This window comes from Theropithecus gelada, chromosome 3 (assembly GCF_003255815.1).
Source record: "Theropithecus gelada isolate Dixy chromosome 3, Tgel_1.0, whole genome shotgun sequence".
Classification (NCBI taxonomy): domain Eukaryota; kingdom Metazoa; phylum Chordata; class Mammalia; order Primates; family Cercopithecidae; genus Theropithecus; species Theropithecus gelada.
Window position 1 is genome coordinate 176777227 of NC_037670.1, and position 22407 is coordinate 176799633.

The window sequence follows — 22407 nt, forward strand, 5'->3', positions numbered from 1 at the left end:
TCCTTCCTTCCTTCCTCCTTCCTTCCTTCCTTCCTTCCTTCCTTCCTTCCTTCCTTCCTTCCTTCCTTCTTCCTTCCTTCCTTCCTTCCTTCTTTCCTTCCCTTCTTGCCTTCTTTCTTTCTTTTTTTGCAGTCTCACTCTGTCACCCAGGCTGGAGTGCAGTGGCAAGATCTCAGCTCACACTGCCACCTACGCCTCCTGGGTGCAAGCGACTTTTCTGCCTCAGCCTCCCGAGTAGCTGGGATTTCAGGCACCCACCACCACGCCTGGCTACTTTTTGTATTTCTAGTAGAGGGGGCGTTTCACTGTGTTGGCCAGGCTGGTCTCAAACTCCTGACCTCAGGTGATCTGCCCACCTCGGCCTCCCAAAGTGCTGGGATTACAGGTGAGAGCCACCGTTCCTGGCCCGAAACCTTTCTTTCTGACTTTATCTCATCCAGCACAGCCTTCTTCAGCTCACAGAACCACCAGCCGTTACCTGAAATCAGCCTCTGTGCCTTTCAAGTGTTGTTCTGCTTTTCCCACTTTTTCTTTTTGTTTTTCTTGAGACAGGGTCTTGCTCTGTTGCCTTTGGAGTGCAGTGGTGCCATCATGGCTCACAGCAGCCTTGACCTCCTGGGTTCAAGCGATCCTCCCACCTCAGCCTTTTGAGTAGCTGGGACTGTAGGCACTGCCACTGCACCTTGCTAATTTTAATTTTTTTTTTGTAGAGATGGGGTCTGACTGTGTTGTCCAGGCTGATCTCAAACTTTTGGGCTCTTGGGAGGCCAAGTTGGGCAGATCACGGGGTCAGGAGTTCCAGATCAGCCTGGCCAACATAGTGAAACCCTGTCTTTACTAAAAATACAAAAAATTAGCTGGGCGTGGTGGTGTGCGCCTGTAATCCCAGTTACTCGGAAGGCTGAGGCAGGAGAATCGTGTGAACCCGGGAGGTGGAGGTGACAGTGAGCCAAGATTGTGCCACTGCACTCCAGCCTGGGCAGCAGTGCAAGACTCAGTCTCAAAAAAAAAAAAGAAAAAGAAAAACAAAACAAACCAAAAGAACAACAACAACAACAACAACAAATAACCCCTGGGCTCAAGCAGTTCTCCTGCCTCAGCTTCTCAAGCACCTGGGCCTACAGGCTGCACCGCCATACCTGGCTAATTTTTGTACTTTTAGTAGAGACAGGGTTTCGCCATATTGGCCAGGCTGGTGTTGAACTCCTGGCTTCAAGTGATCTGCCCGTCTCGGCCCCTCAAAGTGCTGGGATTACAGGCGTGAGCCACTGCACCTGGCCAAAAACTGGTTTCTTAATGAAACCTACAAGAATGGTGACATTTCAGCACTAGAGTCATTTGGGATATGGGAGAGGTGAGAGCAGGGTTAGTGAGGGGGCAAGAGGAACAAGGAGGTCCCAGTTGTCCTCAAGGAGGTCACAGGCAAGTAGCAGTAGCAACTGCCCCTTTACACAGAGGAGGTGGGGGGCCGAGAAGGTGGCTGTGGGCAGGGAGGGGCACAGAAACTTCCGGGAGGACCTCCCCTGGGAAGGGAGTCTCAAAGGCGGCCACAGGGAAGGATGCGTGAAGCAGAGGCTCCACGTGACTGCGCAGTGGGAGGGAAAAGGGGCTTCTCTGTCCAGCTGGGTGACTGTGGAAGGTGTACGGGGTTACAGGGTGCCTGTTCTCTAAGTGCGTTACTGCCTTTGCTCACAGTAACCCAAATACTGGCCATTTAAGTTCACTTGTTAAGGGATAATTCATTCTGTTGCCAGTGAGGAAGGTCTTGAGGTCAAGTATACGCTGTTCATTTACTTTGGAGTATGGTCCCTGGGGAGAAGGCACAGCCCCGTCTTCATTTCACACAGTGAAGGGGGCAGGGGCAAGGACAGTGCTTTTCTTCTGGGGGGGTGTTCAGCTGAAACAGTGCTTGTGTTAACCCTCCCACCCCTCATTATTTCTCCTTCCTTTTCCTTCACAAACAGACACTGAATCATATCCATGTGCCAGCCTCTGTGCTGGGTGCGGGGGACTCATCAGGGATGAACAAGGTGGGATCGCCGCTCTGTGCCCTATGGCCCAGGCTTCGTTTCTCCCCTCCTGGCGAGGGTGTAGGTCAGGGTGGTTGTCCTGCGCTTTCACCCCCATAAGACCAGGCATTGGTACCAGCTGCAAAATTGGCAGCATCCAGTGCAAAATAAAAATGCAGGACCCTTTGCTAAAAAAGGGTATTAAGCACTTCAAGACAGCTGCTACAGAGACTAAACTAAGCATGGGGTTCTAGTGATCTACTGCAGAACGTGGCAACTGTAGTTAATAATAATGTATTGTTATATCTCTAATCGGCTAAAACAGTAGCTTTAAAATGTTCTTATCACAAAGAAATTGTCAGAATGGAGGCGATGCCTGTGTTCATTAGCGTGGTTTAATAACTCCACGATGTATACATATATAGTAACATCACATTCTACCCCATGACTATACACAATACTATTAACAATACAATTCAAAAACAAAATAAAACCAAACACACGGCCTTTGTGCATCTGCACGGGTGACAGACTGTGAAAGCCAGCCCTGTTGGGCACCACATTCCTGTCCAGTGATGGGACAGAGGGGAGCGGGGAAGGCGGGAGGAAGCGGTAGGAAGAGAAGGGGAGGAAGAAGGTAGCTGATAGTAAAGTGATCGGAGGCTCAGATTCACAATAGCCACCCTTGGTTTTCATTCTTAAAGAATCCGTCTCGGCCAGGCATGGTGGCTCACGCTTGTAATCCCAGCACTTTGGGAGGCCAAGGTGGTTGGATCACGAGGTCAGGAGACCAAGACCATCCTGGCTAACACAGTGACACCCCGTCTCTACTAAAAATACAAAAAACTAGCCCGGCGTGGTGGTGGGTGCCTGTAGTCCCAGCTACTCGGGAGGCTGAGGCAGGAGAATGGTGTGAACCTGGGAGGCGGAGCTTGCAGTGAGCCGAGATCGTGTCACTGCACTCCAGCCTGGGCAACAGAGTGAGACTCTGTCTCAGAAAAAAAAAAGAATCCGTTTCTATTGGGCTTTCATACAGCCAGTGTCCTGATCCCTTAATTATTTTCAGAATCCCGTCTGGGGACCTTCTGCCATGCTTCTAGGTTTTTGTTATTGTGTATAGAAGAGGACAGTATTTCCTGGTTTCTCTGCACCAAAGCTGAGTCAGGAGAACATCCGGGAAAGGGAAGTCCTTCCCTGTGGGGAAGGGGTGGAGAAGAAGGGGGAAAGCTCTACTGACACTGGACTAAAAGATTGCGTTTTCTAGGCCAGGCGCGGTGGCTCACACCTGTAATCCCAGCACTTTGAGAGGCCGAGGCGGGCGAATCACGAGGTCAGGAAATTGGAGACCATCCTGGTCAACATGGTGAAAACCCTGTCTCTACTAAAATACAAAAAATTAGCCAGGTGTGGTGGCACGTGTATGTAATCCCACTTATTCAGGAGGCTGAGGCAGGGGAATCACTGAACATGGGAGGTGGAGGGTGCAGTGAGCCAGATCATGCCACTGCACTCCAGCCTGGTGACAGAGCAAGACTCCATCTCAAAAAAAAAAAAAAAAAGATTGCATTTTCCAAAACCAGCCAGCAAGAATTTGATCGGCAGATGTGCTGTTAGTTAACTGAGTTCTGAACGGAGCTCTGTATTGGGCTGTGATGATGGACATCTGTCTTAGTCTGTTTGCACTGCTAGAACAAAACACCTGAGACTGAGTAATTTATTAGGAGCAGAAATTTATTTCTTACAGTTCTGGAGGCCAAGATCACGGCACCTGGTGTTGGTGTCTGGTGAGGGCTGCTCTCTGCTTCCAAGATGGCGCCACGTTGCTGTGACCTCTGGAGGGGCCAATGCGGTGTCCCCTCCTGGTGGAAGGCAGAAGGCAAGAAAATGCTCCCTTCAACCTTGAGCCCCCCACTTTTCTTTTTTTTTGTTTTTTGTTTTTGATTTTGAAATGGAGTCTCACTCTGTTGCCCAGGCTGGAGTGCAGTGGTGCAATCTTGGCTCACTGCAACCTCCGCCTCCCAGGTTCAAGCTATGTTCCTGCCTCAGCCTCCTGAATAGCTGGGATTAGAGGCATTCACCACCACACCCAGCTAATTTTTACTATTTTTAGTAGAGATGGGGTTTTACCATGTTTGTCAGGCTGGTCTTGCACTCCTGATCTCAAATGATCCTCCTGCCTCAGCTTCCCAAAGTGCTGGGATTACAGGTGTGAGCCCTTTTTATTTTATTTTTATTTTTGGGACAGAGTTTCACCCTTGTTGCCCAGGCTGGAGTGCAGTGGCACAGTCTTGGCTCACTGCAACCTCCGCCTCCCAGGTTCAAGCTATTCTCCTGCCTTAGCCTCTGAAGTAGCTGGGATTACAGGCATGTACCACCATGCTTGGCTAATTTTGTATTTTCAGTAGAGACGAGGTTTCACCATGTTGGTCAGGCTGGTCTCAAAATCCTGACAGCAGGTGACCCACTTGCCTCAGCCTCCCAAAGTGCTGGGATTACAGGCGTGAGTCACCGCGCCTGGCCAGTGAGCCCTTTTGTAAGGGTGTTAATCCCACCTATGGGGGCAGAGCCCTCCCCACTTTACCACCTCCCAAAGGCCATACCTCTCAACAGCACTGCGCTGGGGATGAAGTTTCAACATGAATTTTGGAGGGGACGCCACGCCATCATTCAAACCATAGCAATGTTCACACCAAAGCGAGAGGGTTCTTGTTTACTACACTGTGGGCCACCAGCTCCTGCAGTGGGTGGGTCCATGGGAACCAGAATCCAGCTTTGTAAAAATTAAGATTCAGCCACTTCAAAAGTGGGAAACTACACTTAGACTAGTTCCAGCGTGGTAGAGAAATCTGCAGTATGACGGCATAAGTATTTTTTTTTTTTTTGAGATGGAGTCTCTCCCTCTATTACCCAGGTTGGAGTACAGTGGCACAATCTTGGCTCACTGTAACCTCCACCTCCTGGGTTCAAACGATTTTCCTGCCTCAGTCTCCCGAGTAGCTGGGACTGCAGGCCCATGTCACCATGCTCGGCTATTTTTTTTGTATTTTTAGTAGAGACAGGGTTTCACCATATTGGCCAGGGTGGTCTCGAACTCCTGACCTCGTGATCAGCCTGCCTCGGTCTCCCAAAGTGCTGGGATTACAGGCGTGAACCACCACGCCCGGCCAGTATTCATATCTATATAAGAATTAGGGGATAGGGAAATTATTAGTAATCCCTTCCTTGCTCAGTAAGGAGCTTTGGGGAGTATTTTGGCTGAAATGTTTGAGTTACTTTCTAAATGCCTATGTCCTTCTCAGGAATGAGACCTGCAGACCAGAGTGGGAGAGATGGGCAGAAACTCTAGAGCTCGATGGATCTTTCTGGAAAGAGTTAAGAGTTAACTGATGAGAGAGAAAGGATAACTACTGCCAGGAGGAAGGAAGCTGGGGGGCTGAACGTGAGTCCTGGGCAGGTAGGCTGAGAAAGAGAGATGGTGAAAGGGGCAGTGGAGAGGGTCTGCAGGCAGGAGCAGTGTGAGCACTCACTCAGCTGCTTGAGAGGCTGAGGTGGGAGGATCCCTTGCAGGAGGGTGAGGCTACAGTGAGTTTTGATTGTCCCACTGCACTCCAGCCTGGGCAACAGAGCAAGATCTTGTGTCAAAAACAAAGAAAAGATAAGCTCAATTTAAAAGCAAGTCGTGCCCATGTCAAGCTGTATGCTTTTGTTTTTTGTTGTTTGCAGGGAGGGTGGGATCTTGCTAGGTTGCCCAGCTATTCTCCAACTCTTGGGTTCAATTGATCCTACAGCCTCAGCCTCCTGAGTAGCTGGAACTACAGGTGCATACCACCATGCCTTGTTGGGCCGCATCGCTTTGCCCTTGCGTTAGGCACAAAGCTGTGGGCTTCCTTGTGAGCACCTTCAAGGCAGTCTTATTCAAAGAAGCATTGGTCAGGCCCTTAAGGTCACTGAAAGCACTCACAGTCACCATGGCATCTGATATGGTTTGTCTCTGTGTTCCCTCCCACCCAAATCTCACCTGGAATTGTAATCCCTGTGATCTCCACATGTCAAGGGAGAGACCAGATGGAGACAATTGAATCATGGGGGTGGTTTTCCCCACGCTGTTCTCATAATAGTGAGTGAGTCTCACGAAATCTGATGGTTTCTAAAGGGCAGTTTCCCTGAACTCGAACACATGCTCTCCCACCTGCCACCATGTAAGACGTATCTTTGCTTCTCCTTCATCTTCTGCCATGATTGTTAAGTTTCCTGAGGCCTCCCCAGCAATGGAGAACTGTGAGTCCATTACACCTCTTTTCTTTATAAATTACTCAGTCTCAGGTATTTCTTCATAGCAGTATGAGAACAGACTAATATAGCATCTTACAAGAAAACACTGAAGAGGGGCTGGAACATTTTCCAGCGGTAATTTTTCTTTTTCTTTGTTTTTTAAGACATGGCGTCTTGCTCTGTCACTTGGACTGCAGTGCAGTAGCATGATCTTGGCTCACTGCAGCCTTGACCTCTTGGGCTCGGGTGATCCTCCTGCCTCAGTCCCCCAAGTAGCTTGGACTACAGGTGCGTGCCACCATGCCTGACTAATTTTTAAATTTTTTTTTGTAGAGACGGGGTTTTGCCATGTTGCCCAGGATGGCCTCGAACCTGTAAGGTAATAAGGTAATTGTAAGGTAATAAAGTAATAAACCATGTCTTTATTCTTCACATCAGCCCTGTGAAGTCATTTCCTGCCTTTTGACAAGATGGAAACTGAGTCACAGAGAGGTTAAGTACTTGCCTAAGGTAACAAATGCATCAAGTCAGAACTGAGATTTAAATCAGGAAGTTTGGTCTCAAAGCCTGTACCTTTGACCAACATGGACTATTTGGCTTTGAATTACAGAAGTTCTGGCACCGTGACCATTAAGTGTCTTTGGACACAAGGGAGAGTTGGTATGAGGACATGAATAATTCAACATAGCTCATTTCTATTAATGAAAAGATGTCTCAAATCTTAAGTAATATTGAGGATAGGTGTCTTTCAACCATTTTTTATACCTTGGTTATAATCCAGGTAACCAAACACAGCTGTGTGATGTTGGCCACACAAATCTAAAGTTGAGAGAATCACCAATGAGAACAAGCTTGGCCCATGGCCTGTGGGCCAAATGCAGCCCAGGATGGCTTTAATGCGGCCCAATGCAAATTCGTAAACGTTCTTAAAACCTTATGAGTTTTTTTGTGATTTTTTTTTTTTTTTTTTTGCTCATCAGCTACCATTAGTGTTAGTGTATCTCATGTGTGGCCCAAGACAATTCTTCATCTTCCATGAGGCCCAGGTAAGTCAAAAGATTGGACCCCCTTGAGTTAGAAGAAGGCAGCTGCTGAGGACCAGGGCAGTAATGATATGGACACTTGCCATGTGACACTACTTAGCATTTTTATTTTTAAAAATTTTATTTATTGATTCATTTTTGAGACAAGGACTCACTCTGCTGCCCAGGCTGGAGTGCAGGGGCTTGAACATAGCTCACTGTAGCCTTGAACTCCTGGGCTCATGTGATCTTTCTGCCTCAGCTTCCTGAGCAGCTGGGACTACAGGTACACCACCATATCTGGCTAATTTTTTTTTTTTTTGGTAGAAGTGGGGTATTGCCATGTTGCCCAGGCTGGTCTTGAATGCCTGGGCTCAAACTATCCTCCCACCTTGGCCTCCCAAACGGCTGGGATTATAGGCATGAGCCACCATGCCCAGCCCTTGGTATTTTTATACACTAACTTTAAAACTCAGAAAAAGCCTTTCTTACAGACAAAGAAACTAAAGCTCAGAGATATTAAATTACTCATACAAAAACATACATTTCTTTTCTTTTCTTTTCTTTTTGAGATGGAGTTTTACTCTTGTTGCCCAGGCTGGAGTGGAATGGCACGATCTTGGCTCACTATAACCTCTGCCTCCCAGGTTCAAGCGATTCTCCTGCCTCAGCCTTGCAAGTAGCTGAGATTACAGGCACACGCCACCATGCCCAGCTAATTTTTGTATGTTTAGTAGAGACGGGGTTTCACCATGTTGGTCAGGCTGTTCTTGAACTCCTGACCTCAGGTGATCCACCCTACTCGGCCTCCCGAAGTTCTGGGATTATAGTTATGAGCCACCGCGCCTGGCCTCACTTCTAAGATGGGCTTTGAATGCAGGTCTTAGAGATTTCAAAATGTGGGCTCTTTCTATTCTGCAAAAAACAAGTACAGTTAATTTTATGCATTTTTGTTGGTATAAATTAATATAATTAAAAATGTTGGGGGCCGGGCACAGTGGCTCATGCCTGTAATCCCAACACTTTGGGAGGCCAAGGCGGGTGGATCATGAGGTCAGGAGTTTGAGGCCAGCCTGACCAACATGGTAAAACCCCATCTCTTAAAAAAAAAATACAAAAATCAGCTGGGTGCAGTGGTACATGCCTATAGTCCCAGCTACTTGGGAGGCTGAGGCATGAGAATCGCTTGAACCCAGGAAGCAGAGGTTGCAGTGAGCGGAGCTTGTGCCACTGCACTCCAGCCTGGGTGACAGCGTGAGACTCCATCTCAAAAAAAAAAAAAAAAGAAAAAAATGTTTGGGCCAGGTGTGGTGGCTCATGCCTGTAATCCTAGCACTTTGGGAGGCCAAGGCAGGCAGATCATTTGAGGTCAGGAGTTTGAGATCAGCGTGGCCAACATGGTGAAACCGCATCTCTACTAAAAATACAAAAATTAGCCAGGCATGGTGGTGGGCACTTGTAGTGCCAGCTACTCGGGAGGCTGAGGCAGGAGAATTGCTTGAACTCAGGAGGCAGAGGTTGCAGTGAGCAGAGATCGCGCCAATGCACTCCAGCCTGGGAGACAGAGCAAGGCTCTGTCTCAAAAAAAAGAAAAAAGTTTGGATTAAGAATACAGTATTGGTGAGCAGCCATCTTGCTCCTGCCCCTGACAGTCTCTGGTCGGGGTCACAGGGATGCTAAGACTGCTGCCTGGACCTTTGCTGACCATGCTGTCCCGGGTGGAACTTTCTGCCACTGCCACAGCGGCCCCCTCTCTGAAGAATGCAGCCTTCCTAGGTCCAGGGGTATTGCAGGCAACAAGGACCTTTCACGCAGGCAGCCACACCTTGGCCCTCTACCACCTTTCCCTGAATGTGGAGGAAAAGTTCGTCTTGGACTGATCCTTGAGGAATTCTTCAAGTTTCTTTATCTTAAAGCTGGTGTAACAGGACCTTATGTGCTCGGAACTAGGCTTATCCGGTATGCTTTATCCAAAGAAATATATGTGATTATTGCAGAGACCTTCTCAACCATATTAGTAGTAGCGTTACTTGTCTATGCAATTAAAAAATATGGTGCCTCTGTTGCAGAATTTGCTGATAAACTCAATGAGCAAAAACTTGCCCAACTAGAAGAGGCGAAGCAGGCTTCCATCCAACAAATCCAGGATGCAATTGATTTGGAGAAGTCACAGCAGGCACTGGTTCAGAAGCTCCATTACCTTTTCGATGTGCAGAGGAATAACACTGCTGTGGCTTTGGAAGTTACTTACCAGGAACGACTGTATAAAGTATATAAGGAAGTAAAGAATCGCCGGGACTATCATATATCTGTGCAGAACATGATGCGTCGAAAGGAACAACAGCACATGATAAATTGGGTGGAGAAGCACGTGGTGCAGAGCATCTCTGCACAGCAGGAAAAGGAGACAACTGCTAAGTGCATTGCGGACCTCAAGCTTCTGGCAAAGAAGGCTCAAGCACAGCCAGTTATGTAAATGTATCTATCCCAATTGAGACAGCTAGAAATAGTTGACTGACTAAATGGAAACCAGTCTATGTGACAAAATCTTTCTATATTGGTGTCTACTGAAGTTATAATTTACCTCTCTTAAAAATGAAAAGTTTATTTCATATAGTGAAAGCACAAAATCTATTGGCCAGTCAGATGTTTCTCATCCTTTTTACTCTGCATTTGAGTTCCATGACCACTTCTGAATAAGCAGTTTGCCTTTATTAAAACCTGCTGCCTGATTAAAGATTACCAGGTTATAGTTTAAATTTGCAATTAATTCTACCATCTTGCAATAAAGTGACAATTGAATGAAAAAAATACAGTATCATTTTTACCTTAACTATCAGCTCTAGATATCAGGAACTCAGTGGCCATATGTTGTTCTGCAAGTTATTCTTGCAGAGAATTCACTTTGCACTTTTTTGTGTAAGGCAAGTACACGAAATAGAAGGATAAGACATGGAAATGTTGACCTAAAGGGAAGAAGCTGAGGCAAAATTAATCTAAATAGAGAGTTTATTTGGGCCAAGTTTGAGGATTGCAACCCGAGAACGTAGATTCCAGTTACCCTGAATCTGCACTCAGGTTAGCAGCAGTTAAAAGTGAATTTTTTTTTTTTTTTTTTTGAGATGGAGTTTTGCTCTTGTTGCCCAGGCTGGAGTGCAATGGCACGATCTCGGCTCACCGGAACCTCCGCCTCCTGGGTTCAAGTGATTTTCCTGCCTTAGCCTCCCGAGTAGCTAGGATTACAGGCATTGTGCCACCACGCCTAGCTAATTTTGTATTTTTAGTAGAGACGAGGTTTCTTCGTGTTGGTCAGGCTGGCCTCGAACTCCTGACCTCAGTAATCTGCCTGCCTCAGCCTCCCAAAGTGCTGGGATTACAGGTGTGAGCCAACATGCCCGGTCACAAGTGGATTTTTAAAGGGAAAAAAGAAGCAATTCCTGGTTGGGTGCGGGTGCGGTGGCTCACGCCTGTAATCCCAGCACTTTGGGAGGCCAAGGCCGGCAGATCACAAGGTCAGGAGTTCGAGACCAGGCTGACCAACATGGTGAAACCCCATCTCTACTAAAAAAATATATACACAAAAATTGGCTGGACGCGGTGGTGGGCAGCTGTAGTGCCAGCTACTGAGGAGACTGAGGCGGGAGAATCACTTGAACCCGGGAGACGCAAGTTGCGGTGAGCTGAGATCATACCACTGCACTCCAGCCTGGGTGACAGAGCGAGACTCCGTCTCAAAAAAACAAAACAAAACAAAACAAAACGAAAGAAAAAAAAAAGGCAATTCCTGAGTTGTTACCAACAATTTACATTAACATCAAATAAACTATTGGTGGGCTCTACATTGTTAAGCTGTAGGTTGTGGCTATAGTGTCCAGTGTGGCATTATTAGGTTAATTTATAGCTACTTGTGGCAATAGTAAGCAGTTTCAAGACATGAATACATAGCTCAAAAAGGGGAGAGTACGGCTCGATTGCTGTCTCATTTCAGCGCCTCTCTGGGCCTGGTAGTTGAAAAAGACTGGTATTCCTCTGATAAAAGGTCTTTTCTCAGAAACATATTGTAACTCTGCACCCAGTTTTCAGATACACATTGTTGCAACTAGAGGTTCTGCTGAATGAAACAGTCAAGGCAGCAAGTGTGGGTTCCCATTTACCCTCCTCCATCCTGTGCCTGCTCTGTTGCTCCACCCCATTCACTGTGACCTCCTTGTTTCCCAGCACAACTTCTGCTGGAAAGGACCAAGTTAGTATCTGGTGAAGATATTTTTGTAATGACATAGTCTTGCTTTATTCATTCTACTATAATTACATGAGAATTCCTGCTGTCCTGCTTCTGATAATGTTCTAGAATGAACATCAATAAGGAGAGGAGAGACCCTTGGAAAGCCGGCTCCTCCAAAACCTGTTGCTTGTGAGATTGCACAATGGCAAGAAACATTTGGACCTAGTTTTTGGCAGTACGCTGTGTCCAGATTGCCTGGAATCCAATTTATGCTACTCAGCAGTTTCCCTCCCTATTGGCAAAATAATTTAATTTTTATTGGATACCACTCAGTCTCTAGGACATATAGTGATTGCGTGATGGGAATTCATGGTCATTTGTTACTGAAAATAGACAACATTCAAGGTAAAGAGCTCAAAAGTAGAAAAGTGTATTTAAAATGTTAGTCTGAAGGACTGATCACTGAGATTCCTTCTGGCTCTAACACCTATTATACCTATGCTTACCAGATGCTGGTTTTGCAATGCTTTAGAGGCTCCTGTTTCTCAAGAGAGCCTAAAGAAGGTGCTCAGAACAAAATTAAATTTTAATCTAGGCTAATTTTCAAAGTATGAGCCTCAGTTTTCTTATTTGATTAAGAGAGGTATTTATAATATCTACCTCGTGGGAATGTTAGGAAGATTAAATGTGATGGTGTGCTGAAAATGCTTTGGAAATGAAGATATTATTGTAACTCAGTTCTCCATAAGAAATGAACAGGAAATTGTTACAAACTGTCAGCTGAAGAATGATGAGGTTCATATATTTGGAAAGGAGAGCTTTATTTCTCAGAAAAGCCTGCAGCCTGCAGGGGCCCATTCTGACAGGCTGGGAAGTGTAGCCTCTGGCCAGAAGCTGGAAATAGGCACTTTGAAGGTTGAAAGAAGAGACAGGGATTTACACTGAATGGAGTGTAAATATACATATTCAATAAGCTATAGGTGGAACCATGAATATTCATGAGATGGGAAACATGCACATGTGCAATTGAACTTCATGCTTCTCCATGGGTCCCATGTTCAAAAAATGGTGGCATTGAAAGTGTGATCTCAGGGTGGAGTTTTCAGGACTCTGATGTCAAAAGGTGAAGCAGAGGACTGGAAAACCCTCACGGTGCATCTTCCGTAGACTGGCCAGAACTGCTCTGTGGTTGGTGGTCTCTTATCAGGAAGGAATGATGTTCAGTTGTGCACAAACCGTAAAAAGGGAAGGGTGGCAGTCCAGGCTTTGACTGAACTCAGTGGTGGCATCTTTGAAAGGCCTGGTTTCTGTTTACCTTTAGGGAAGAAAGTCAAAAGGCAGTTAGAAAGGGAGGGGGTGTAACCAGCCAAGTCCAGCCTCTCACCCTGTATTAGTCAGTTTTGATGCTGCGGATAAATACACACCTGAGACTAGGAAGGTAAATAGGTATGTATGTATGTATGTATGTATGTATTTATTTATTCTGAGATGGAGTTTCGCTCTTTCACACAGGCTGGAGTGAAATAGCGTGATCTCAGCTCATTGTAACCTCTGCCTCCCGGGTTCAAGCGATCCTCCCACCTCAGCCTCCCAAGTAGCTGGGATTATAGGTACCCGCCACCATGCCTGGCTAATTTTTGTATTTTTAGTAGAGATGGGGTTTTGCCATGTTGGCCAGGCTGGTCTCGAACTCCTGACCTCAGGTGATCGACCTGCTTTGGCCTCCCAAAGTCCTGGGATTACAGGCGTGAGACACCGTGCCCAGCTGATAAATAGGTTTAATGGACTCACAGTTCCACATGGCTGGGGAGGCCTCACAATCATGGCAGAAGGTGAAAAGCACGTCTTACATGGCAGCGGCAAGAGAGAATGAGAGCCAAGAGAAAGGGGTTTCCCCTTATAAAACCATCAGATCTTGTGAGACTTATTCACTACCATGAGAACAGTGTGGGGGAAACTGCCCCCATGATTCAATTATCTCCCACGGGTCCCTCCCATAACACCTGAGAATTATGGGAGCACATTTCAAAATGAGATGTGGGTGGGGACAGAGCCAAACCATATCACACCCCATTATGGCTAGGAACTCAGCTTTCAGGGTTTCTCTGGGGTCCCCTTGGCCAAGAGGGAGTCTGTTCAGTCAGTTGTGGGGCTTAGAATTTTATGTTTATCTCTCAAACCCTAAATATTGTCTGATAGAGTGGATGAACTTATTAAAATGCAGCTCCCCAGATTTCATCTCTGGATTCTGAGCAGTGGGCATAGAATCAGTGATTGATTCTGATGAGAGGCACATGGAAGCACTCAGCCTACTTTGTTGAATGAATAAATGAAGCGGATATGAATTGAAATTGGAAGGATGAGGGAAGCTTTGAACAGAGTTTTGAAGGATGATGAGAATGAGGTAGGTGAGGAATGTTCTAGACTCAGAGCCCTGCACAAACACCTGACAATACAGAGGGTTTGAAGAACAGTGTGTGGGCATAATGTGAGATGAGATTGCAAAGGTAATTTAGAATCTGATCTTAGAGAACCTTGAATGCCATAATAAAGGTTTGGATCAAATTCCATAAGAAAAACACATCACTGATGGTTTTAGGGAAAGAAGACTGACGTAATACATACATTTTGGAGTTCTGTCATGATGTCCCTCATAGCAGTATAATTTTCCTGAAAGATGTCTTGGAGAGACAAAAGCCTGGAGACAGGGTGGCTAGTGGGAGGCTACTGAGCAGTTGAGCAAGAACGACAGTTGGAATGAAAAGTAGGGGACAGAGACACAAGGGAAGCGGTGGGGTTGAATGACCAGGGCTTGGCAGCTGAGTGGTACAGGAGGGAAGCAAGAAGAGAAGGGGGCATGGAGGGTCACAGTCTGAGTAACTGCCCTTGGCAGAGACAAAACATAGCAGAGTTGGTCTGAATACGTTCAGTTCTCTAGGTAATTTTCTTAAGACTTGTGGTTTGGGGTCTGTTATTAACTCGCTGAACACACTCAACACACTCCGGCCAATCAACTCTTGCTTGGACCATTTTCTCCTGCTGTTGCCAAGACATCAGCGATGCCCATTGAGTCCTGTGACAGGCCCTTCCTCTTAAAGGAGAATGCCAGCTACTTTCAAAGGAACGGGGTTCTAATTTTTTTGGTGCTCCTTTCTCGTTTGCATCCTCATGGCAACAGGGAACACACAGCTTGCTCTTGCCTACAGCTCTGAGATTTAAGATTCGCAGAGCTACTGGGTGGGCAGGTTTTGAAGACAGCCTTTAGTTTTTGTGTTCTTTATCCTTCTTGGCCCAGCACAACTACTTAAATGCAGGACATTAAGATCCCATTGTCCAGGGACTCATGCACTAAATCCCATTAGATAGACAATCTCTAAGACCTGATTATTTTGTTCTTAAGCTGTCTTGATATGCACAAATATACGGCATTGCCAGAATCAAATGGTGTTTATTACAAGTTCATTTGAGAGTGGTGTGGATATAAGGCAGTACTTGGGATGGTAGTTATGAAACGGTCACATCGTCTGCTAGAGGAGATGCTGAATTGTATATGGGAGGTGTTCTGGTTTCCATGTTTCTGACTGTTGGCAGCAGGTGGAGTAGGAGGCCATTGTTACGTAGAAGCACAATAAAGAGATGCTTCTTCCTGCTGACAAAAGCCAACTAAAACACTTAAGGCACAAATCAGAAAGCAGGCTGAGCTACTCAGAGAAAAGATTCCTAGGTTAATATGCATTTAGTAGCAGGAATTTTTAAAAGTATATTGGAGAGGGCAAAACCTCTTTAGCAATATAATTAATAAAGATAGTACTTGACGTGCTTTTTTTTTTTTTGAGACAGAGTTTCGCTCTTGTTGCCCAGGCTGGAGTGCAATGGCGCGATCTCAGCTCACTGCAACCTCCACCTGCTGGGTTCAAGTGATTCTCCTGCCTCGGCCTCCTGAGTAGCTGGTGGCAGGTGCCACCACACTTGGCTAATTTTGTATTTTTAGTAGAGATGGGGTTTCACTGTATTAGCCAGGATGGTCTCCATCTCCCGACCTCAGGTGATCCACCTGCCTTGGCCTCCCAAAGTGCTGAGATTACAGGTGTGAGCCATCACGCCCAGTGAAGTGTTTCTTATAGAATAGGAGGTTTATACCTCTGTGGGTGTTTTGCCTTAGGTACTGTCAAAACAGATGCAATTAGTTTCTGATGTATAGGAGCATACAATCTAAGAAGAATAACACAGAAGAATATACAGAGAATTGTCTTAGACTGTTCAGGCTGACATGACAAAATACCATTGATGGGGTGGCTTAAACAACAGAAATTTATTTTTTCACAGTTCTGGAGGCTAGAAGTCTGAGATCAGCGTGCCAGCAGAGTTGGGTTCTGGTGAGGCCTCTCCTCTTGGCTCGCAGAGAGCCGCCTTCTTTTGTTCTCACAAGACAGTGCTGTGTCTTCACACAGTGGCTATTCCTCTTCTCGTTGATCAAACCCAATTTCAGTCAGGTATTGGCAGCCATATATTTCAGAGGAGATGAGGCCCCTCTCCAGCCCGAGGGGGTCTTCTTCAATAATCTAAGTGAATTCAGTATATCAGAGGTGACTATTTTATAACTACTATTCTGAGTCCTGCATCATCCCAGCACCACTTTCAAAGGAACTTGTGATAAACACCATTTGATTCTGGCAATGCTGCACATCTATGAACATCAATGAACCATCCAGTGACTGCTTTTGGCGTAGGTTGGAATTGTGGGTTGAAGTGTGTCTCCTACAGAACGTGCTGAAATCCTAACCGTTGGCACCGGTGAATGTGATATTTGGAAACGGGATATTTGCAAATGTAGTTAAGTTGAGATGAGGTCATTAGGGTGGGCACTAATCCAATATGACTGGTGTCCTTATAAGGAGAATGCCATGTGAAGATGCAGACAGCGGGAGAAGGCTACGTGATGATGGAGGCAGAGATTGGAGTGATGCACCTGCAAGCCAAGGAATGCCAAGGGTTGCCAGGAGCCCTCCGAAGCTGGGAGAAAGATATGGAACAGATCCTCCCCTAGAGTCTTCGAGAGAACATGGCTTTGCTGACACTTGGATTTGGCCTTCTGGCCTCCAGAACTGTGAGAGCATCAATATCTCTTGTTGAAGTTACCCAGTTTGTTGTTCTTTGTTATGGCCACCCCAGAAAAAGAACAGAAAAAGAGTTGATTAATGACACAAGAAGAGAAGCAGCTGGGAACTTCTGGAAACATTTCCTCGCACTCCCTTTGAGAAAGGGCATCACGATGGGGCATTTCTTCCACTGTTTTTGTCCATCATGATTTTGGTGCATGGAGTGGCTGCAGCCATCTCAAACCTGCACGCGATAAGCTGAGGACAAACGGCAACATGCAGGGCCTTGGCAGAGCTGAACGTACAGGCCCATGATGATACCATCGAGTGGACAAATTATCCTGGAGTCACTGGATTTCCTATTGTGTGAGATAACAAATTTGCTCTTTCCTCGTGCCACTTTTAGTTAGGTTTTCTGATATCTGCCTACAAAATATCTTTGATATTTCAAGAGTTAGTGGTATCTAGAGGAAATCACTGAGGTCAGGAAATCTTTTGTTTTCTACCAGCCGCTGACCATAACCATCAATCCCAGTAAGTCCTATGCAGAGAAGATGCTCCCTGAACACACACACCCTTTATTACTAGTCAGTCCCAAATTCCTACACATGCTTCTTCCCTGGTGTAGTAGCTGGGTCCTATACAAGCCTTGAGGTCTTTCTTCCTGGGCTTTATACATGTTTTCCATCCCAGAAACACTCTTCTACCCTACAGTCTCCTCCTAGCTGCTCTCTGCGCACCTTCTGGGTTTCAGCTTCAATACCATTGCTTTGAGAAGTCTCTACTGATTCCCAAGTCAGCCCCTCTATGGCTTGCTGGGCACCCTGGACTTGCCCTGTCTTCGCATTGACTACACGGTATTGTAATTGCCTGTTTCCTGTTGCTGTCTCCCAGTGGACTCTCCTGGGCAGAGACTCTGAACATCCTGTTTACTGCTGCATGCTCAGTCTAACACAAAGCCTGACTCACAGCAGGCGCTTGATATGTCTGTTAAGTGAATAAAATAAAAGACATGGCAGTGTCAACAGTCTGTAATTTAGAATTAATCTATGTTTAGGCCAGGACCATGGAAAAAATAGGAGTTGGACTAGGAGCAGTGGCACTTGCCTGTAGTCCCAGATACTCGGGAGGCTGAGGTGGAAGGGTCCCTTGAGCCCAGGAGTTCTGTGCCACCCCGAGTGACGGACCTGCACTAAGTTTGGCATCAATATGGCGCCCTCCCAGGAGCGGTGAACCACCAGGTTGCCTAAGGAAGGGTGAACTGGCCCGGGTCAGAGATGGAGCAGATCAGAACTCTCATGCAGATCAGTAGTGGGATTGTGCCTGTGAACAGTCGCTGCCCTCCAGCCTGGGCAACATAGTGAGACCCTATCTCTAAGAAACAAGCAAAAAGAAAAGAAAAGAAAAAGAAAAGGGAGCAAGGCAGGGCTTTGGCAAAACACAAAGCAAGCCAGCCAATCTTTGACCCCAGCCTTGGGCTCCTAAACTGGGATTCCTCCACACTTACTCCCTTTTATTTTCTTCCCATTTACTTCTCTCTTCAGTTCTCCTGAACATTCTCTAGGTCTGGGCCTTAATGGGTACTTAGGAGTTAAAAAAAGAAATGATAATGGGTTACCTAGGAGTGGTCAACACATCTATTACTTCTAGGTAAAAAACACAATGTTTTAAGTACCTGTAAAAACAACATGTCTCAGCTGGGCGTGGTGGCTCATGTCTGTAATCCCAGTACTTTGGGAGGCCGAGGCAGGCGGATCACGAGGTCAGGAGTTCGAGACCAGTCTGGCCAGCATGATGAAACCCTGTCTTTACTAAAAATACAAAAAATTAACTGGGAATGGTAGTGGGCGCCTGTAATCCCAGCTACTTGGGAGATTACAACTCTCCTGAGACAGGAGAGTTGCTTGAACCTGGGAGGCGGAGGTTGCAGTGAGCTGAGATTGCACCACTGCACTCCAGCCTGGGCAACAGAGTGAGACTTGTTTCAAAAAACAAAATAAAAAAACGACATGTTTCCAGAAAGCTCCTAAAAAATTAGTATCAAGAATTTACGATCGGGCAAGAAGCAGGAAGCAAGTGGCAAGTGGGGCTTTCAGTAACTTTATAATATAGTAGGTGGTGTTTGCCTTCTTTGGTTTCGGTAAGAACTTTTGGGCAATCATCCCATCTTTGACACTTGAAAACATTTTCCAGGAGTGATCTTGGTGTGATTTACTCAGTCTAAGGTCATTCATTCCTTAAGGCTGTCCAAGCATTTGTTTTGCAGATTTTTCTTCTGAGAAAAATTTAGGCAGTGTTAAGTATAATAATTCCAACTAATTTTTTTTTTTTGGTTTGTTTTTTTGAGATGGACTCTCGCCCTGTTGCCCAGGCTGGAGTGCAATGGCACGATCTTGGCTCACTGCAACCTCCGCCTCCCAGGTACAAGCGATTCTCCTGCCTCAGCCTCCCGAGCAGCTGGGCTTACAGGCGCCTGCCACCACCCCCGGCTAATTTCTGTCTTTTTAGTAGAGAAGGGGTTTCACCATGTTGGCCAGGCTGGTCTGGAACTACTGACCTTGTGATCCGCCCTCCTCAGCCTCCCAAAGTGCTGAGATTACAGGAGTGAGCCACCGCGCCCAGGCAATTCCAACTAATTTTTTTTTTTTTTTTTTTTTTTGCTATATGGGGAAGGTTACTCAGTCATTCAACAAGCATTTGGGCACTTCCACATATACAGCAAATACTGTGCTAAGCACCTGCTGCTCATCAATAGTTATTAAGACAGACTCAAGCCCTATCCTAGAAGATCTGATAGTCCAGTAGGGGAGACAGACTACAAATACATAAATATAAAAATATAAACACTTTGCTTTAAGGGTTAGGAATGAAACCAACAGATTGTTGAGGCAGAGGATACAGTACCGCTAGGGGACCTAGTCAGGGTGATCAGGAACAACTTCCTTCGCAAGGTGACATTCGAGCGAAGAGTTACAGGATGAGAAAGGCGCCAGGCCTCGGAAATGGGGTCACGTTCATGTAAGTCGGTTAAAAATAAACCCCAATCTCTCCAGCAGCAACGTTGAACGTGTGGGGCCAAGAAGCCTCGCTGCCAGCACTAAAGATGGCGCGCCAGGGGAGGGGGCGGGGCACACGCGCGTTCTGATTGGCCAACCCGGGAGTGACGTCACGTGTCGGCCGCCGAGCATCCGGGCTCCTGGCGGCGGCGCTGCGGAGGCTCGCGGGAGACGCGGCGCGCAGGGCGAGCGGGCGGCCGAGTGGACAGCGGCGGGGCGCTCCCGGGGGGCCAGCGGGGCCGAGCGCCGCGCGTCCCGAGCATGGCGGGCTCCCTGCCTCCCTGCGTGGTGGACTGTGGCACCGGGTAAGAGCCGCTCGGCGCCCACCCCCGCTCCTCCGCGGCCCCGCTCCCGGCCCCCGGCGTCCACCTCACCTGGAGGTCGAGCTGTGTCCGTCGCCCCGGGCTTGAGCCCCGCGACCACCTACCTGGGCAGGTGGGGCGCCGGCCGCCGCTTCCCTCCAAGCCTTGCCTTGACGTCGTAAAACCCCCTCTTCCCCGCCGGGAAGGGTCACAAGAGGAAAAGCACGGAGGGGAGGGACGCGGTGCCCACTCTGAGCGAGCCCGGCGCTCCTCGCCTCCCCCGCCCACGTGGCCGGGTCCCTGGACCCGCAGCCCGGCTCCGGCCGCCGCCGGGGTGGACACCCTGAGGGGCACCGGGAGCGCGGGATCTCCCCTCCTAGGAATATTCGCCAGCGTGAGGCACAGATCACTGCAGATCCTTTAACGTCACTCACCTCCTAGCGAACGGTGTCCCTGCCTTCCAGCGTTCGCAGCACTGGCCCTCGTTCTGTGCCCGCGTGTGCATGTCATTCCTCCTGGCTGAGGATTCTTTACCACCTACTTGTGGAGAGAATTGCATCGATCTCCCAACTTGACACCCTTTTTACTGCCCTCCCTGCGCTTTTCCAGTATGAAATGGCACACTCAGGCCAAGCTCTCGCTTTGGTTTGCATAGATTTGCCTTTTCGCTGAAAAAGGATGTGTTTAAAAAGACTCCATTTTGAAAAACACCCTAAATTTGGGAAAGCATGTGTGTGGAATTGTGGTACAGGTTTTTGTTTTTAACTTTTTGAGTGTGACCCCTTCGATGCCGTTAAGCTATTAAAGATAGATCTTAGGAAATGCCCTGAAATATCGGTGACCCAAGTTAGCTGGTTGTAGTAAGCTGTTTGCTGAATCCATGTAGCTGGTAGTTTGGGAATACAAGCTTGCCTGCTTGCGTTATGGATGTAGTGCTTAGTAAAATAGCGTGGAAGTAAATTTGGTCTCTTAGAGATATTTTTCAAGAAGAGTTTTTAATCATTTTTGCCACAGAATGTTCCACGGCATGTTCACCTTACCCTTGATTCTTTTCTATAGAAAAATGCACTCGGTTTGGTTTCCTTGACAACCTTGTGGGGGTGCCGTCTTTAATTTGCTACAGTCCATCTCCTACTGGTAGTTCCTTCCTTTTTGCTGCTGAAGCGACCAGAAGTGGTTGTGGACTGGAAAAATCTGCCTCTTTGCTTGTATGAGTTCTTTTTGAAATACACATCATATCAACCTTTGTAGCTGTTTATTTTAGAACTTGCTTTTCTACCTAAAACTTAACAAGACAAAGTCAGTGTTGTTGATACTACAACTCCTCTTAACTCATGCCCTCCTCCCCACCCCCCCTCCGTGGGTTCACCTCACGTCCCCTCAGGTCTGATTGTGTCAAGAGTGAAACCAGCAGGTGAAAGTATTTTTCATTTCCATATTTGCATGTGAGATTTTTGCTTTGTATTTTTGGTCTTGCAGAACTATTGAAGTATAAAGGATTTCTTGATAGTAGCAATAAAATAATGCTCACAGAGTTGTCATACCTTTCATATTAGTAAGTCATGGACCTTACTCATCTCTCTTGCTATAAATACCCAAAATGTCATGCTCAGTTTTGACCTTTTGAGGTAAGTGATTAATGTAGCTTGGCTCACTTGGAGATTCAGCTTCTATAGATCGCTATTTTGTGGCCCAAAGTCATGCTTCAGAAGTTGGTGTCAAGACTTAGAAACGGTGGCAGGGAGTCCCCGTATGAATTCCCCATAGCCAGTGTATGGCCAGAAGGAGCCTGAAAGAGCCCGAATTTTCCACCTTGAGCACATCTTGTATTTCCCAGAGAGCTAAAATGATTTTTGGCTTCAGTTTTGCCTGAAAATAGGAAAAAAAAAGGGTAAAATTCAGATAAAAATAACCAAGCTAAAGGAAAAGAAGGGACCTAGGAAGTCACCCTGAGCTTTAGCCCAGTGGCTACTGAAGTTGGTCTGCACATTTGAGCTTAGTCTTCCTATCCAACAACATCATAAGAGTCATAGTTATGTAATTTCTGTCATCAGAAATCAAGAGAAATATCTGTTTCTTGGGTGAAAAAAGCCTTTTTTGTAGTACTAAATTGTAAAAACATTAATGTTGAGCTATACATAGTGGGCACTAATGATTTATTGGACAGTGTGATAAACAGTATTTTTTACAAATAAATTTCATCCCAGTATCCTTGAATCCTCCTCTGCTAAACTCTGAGACTGAGTGAGCACTGGTGTGCTGGGGGCCAGGATAATATGGACAAAGGGATCTGCCGAATCCAAAAATAAAGCTTCATCTATTTAAAGGGATGACTAGGCTGCATAGTTTTCAGAGAATATTTCACAACTCCAGTCTCACTTCTCTGAGCCAAACTTTTTAAATGAAGTCTTTTGCATTTTTCAAC

The 22407-nt window shown here is 46.6% G+C and overlaps 1 protein-coding gene and 1 pseudogene across 10 annotated transcripts in view; both read left to right on the forward strand.

Moving 5' to 3' along the window:
• Positions 1-9009: 9009 nt before the first annotated feature.
• LOC112621218 lies at positions 9010-10101 on the forward strand (annotated as a pseudogene). The gene has a single exon (XR_003118686.1). The product of XR_003118686.1 is annotated as an ATP synthase F(0) complex subunit B1, mitochondrial pseudogene (transcript).
• A 9706-nt stretch (positions 10102-19807) lies between these two features.
• Positions 19808-22407, forward strand: part of ACTR3B (ARP3 actin related protein 3 homolog B) — a 98183-nt gene continuing 95583 nt past the window's right edge. For 7 of the 9 annotated variants that reach the window (XM_025380460.1, XM_025380458.1, XM_025380463.1 and 4 more), the window contains exon 1: positions 19814-19985. Coding sequence is in view for 3 of the 9 variants with exons in the window: in XM_025380455.1 (XP_025236240.1) it covers positions 19942-19985 (44 nt within the window). In the remaining 6 variants the exon portion in view is untranslated. Of the gene's footprint in view, positions 20116-22407 lie in introns of all 9 variants that reach the window. The other 2 variants (XM_025380462.1, XM_025380459.1) reach the window with 2 other exon arrangements.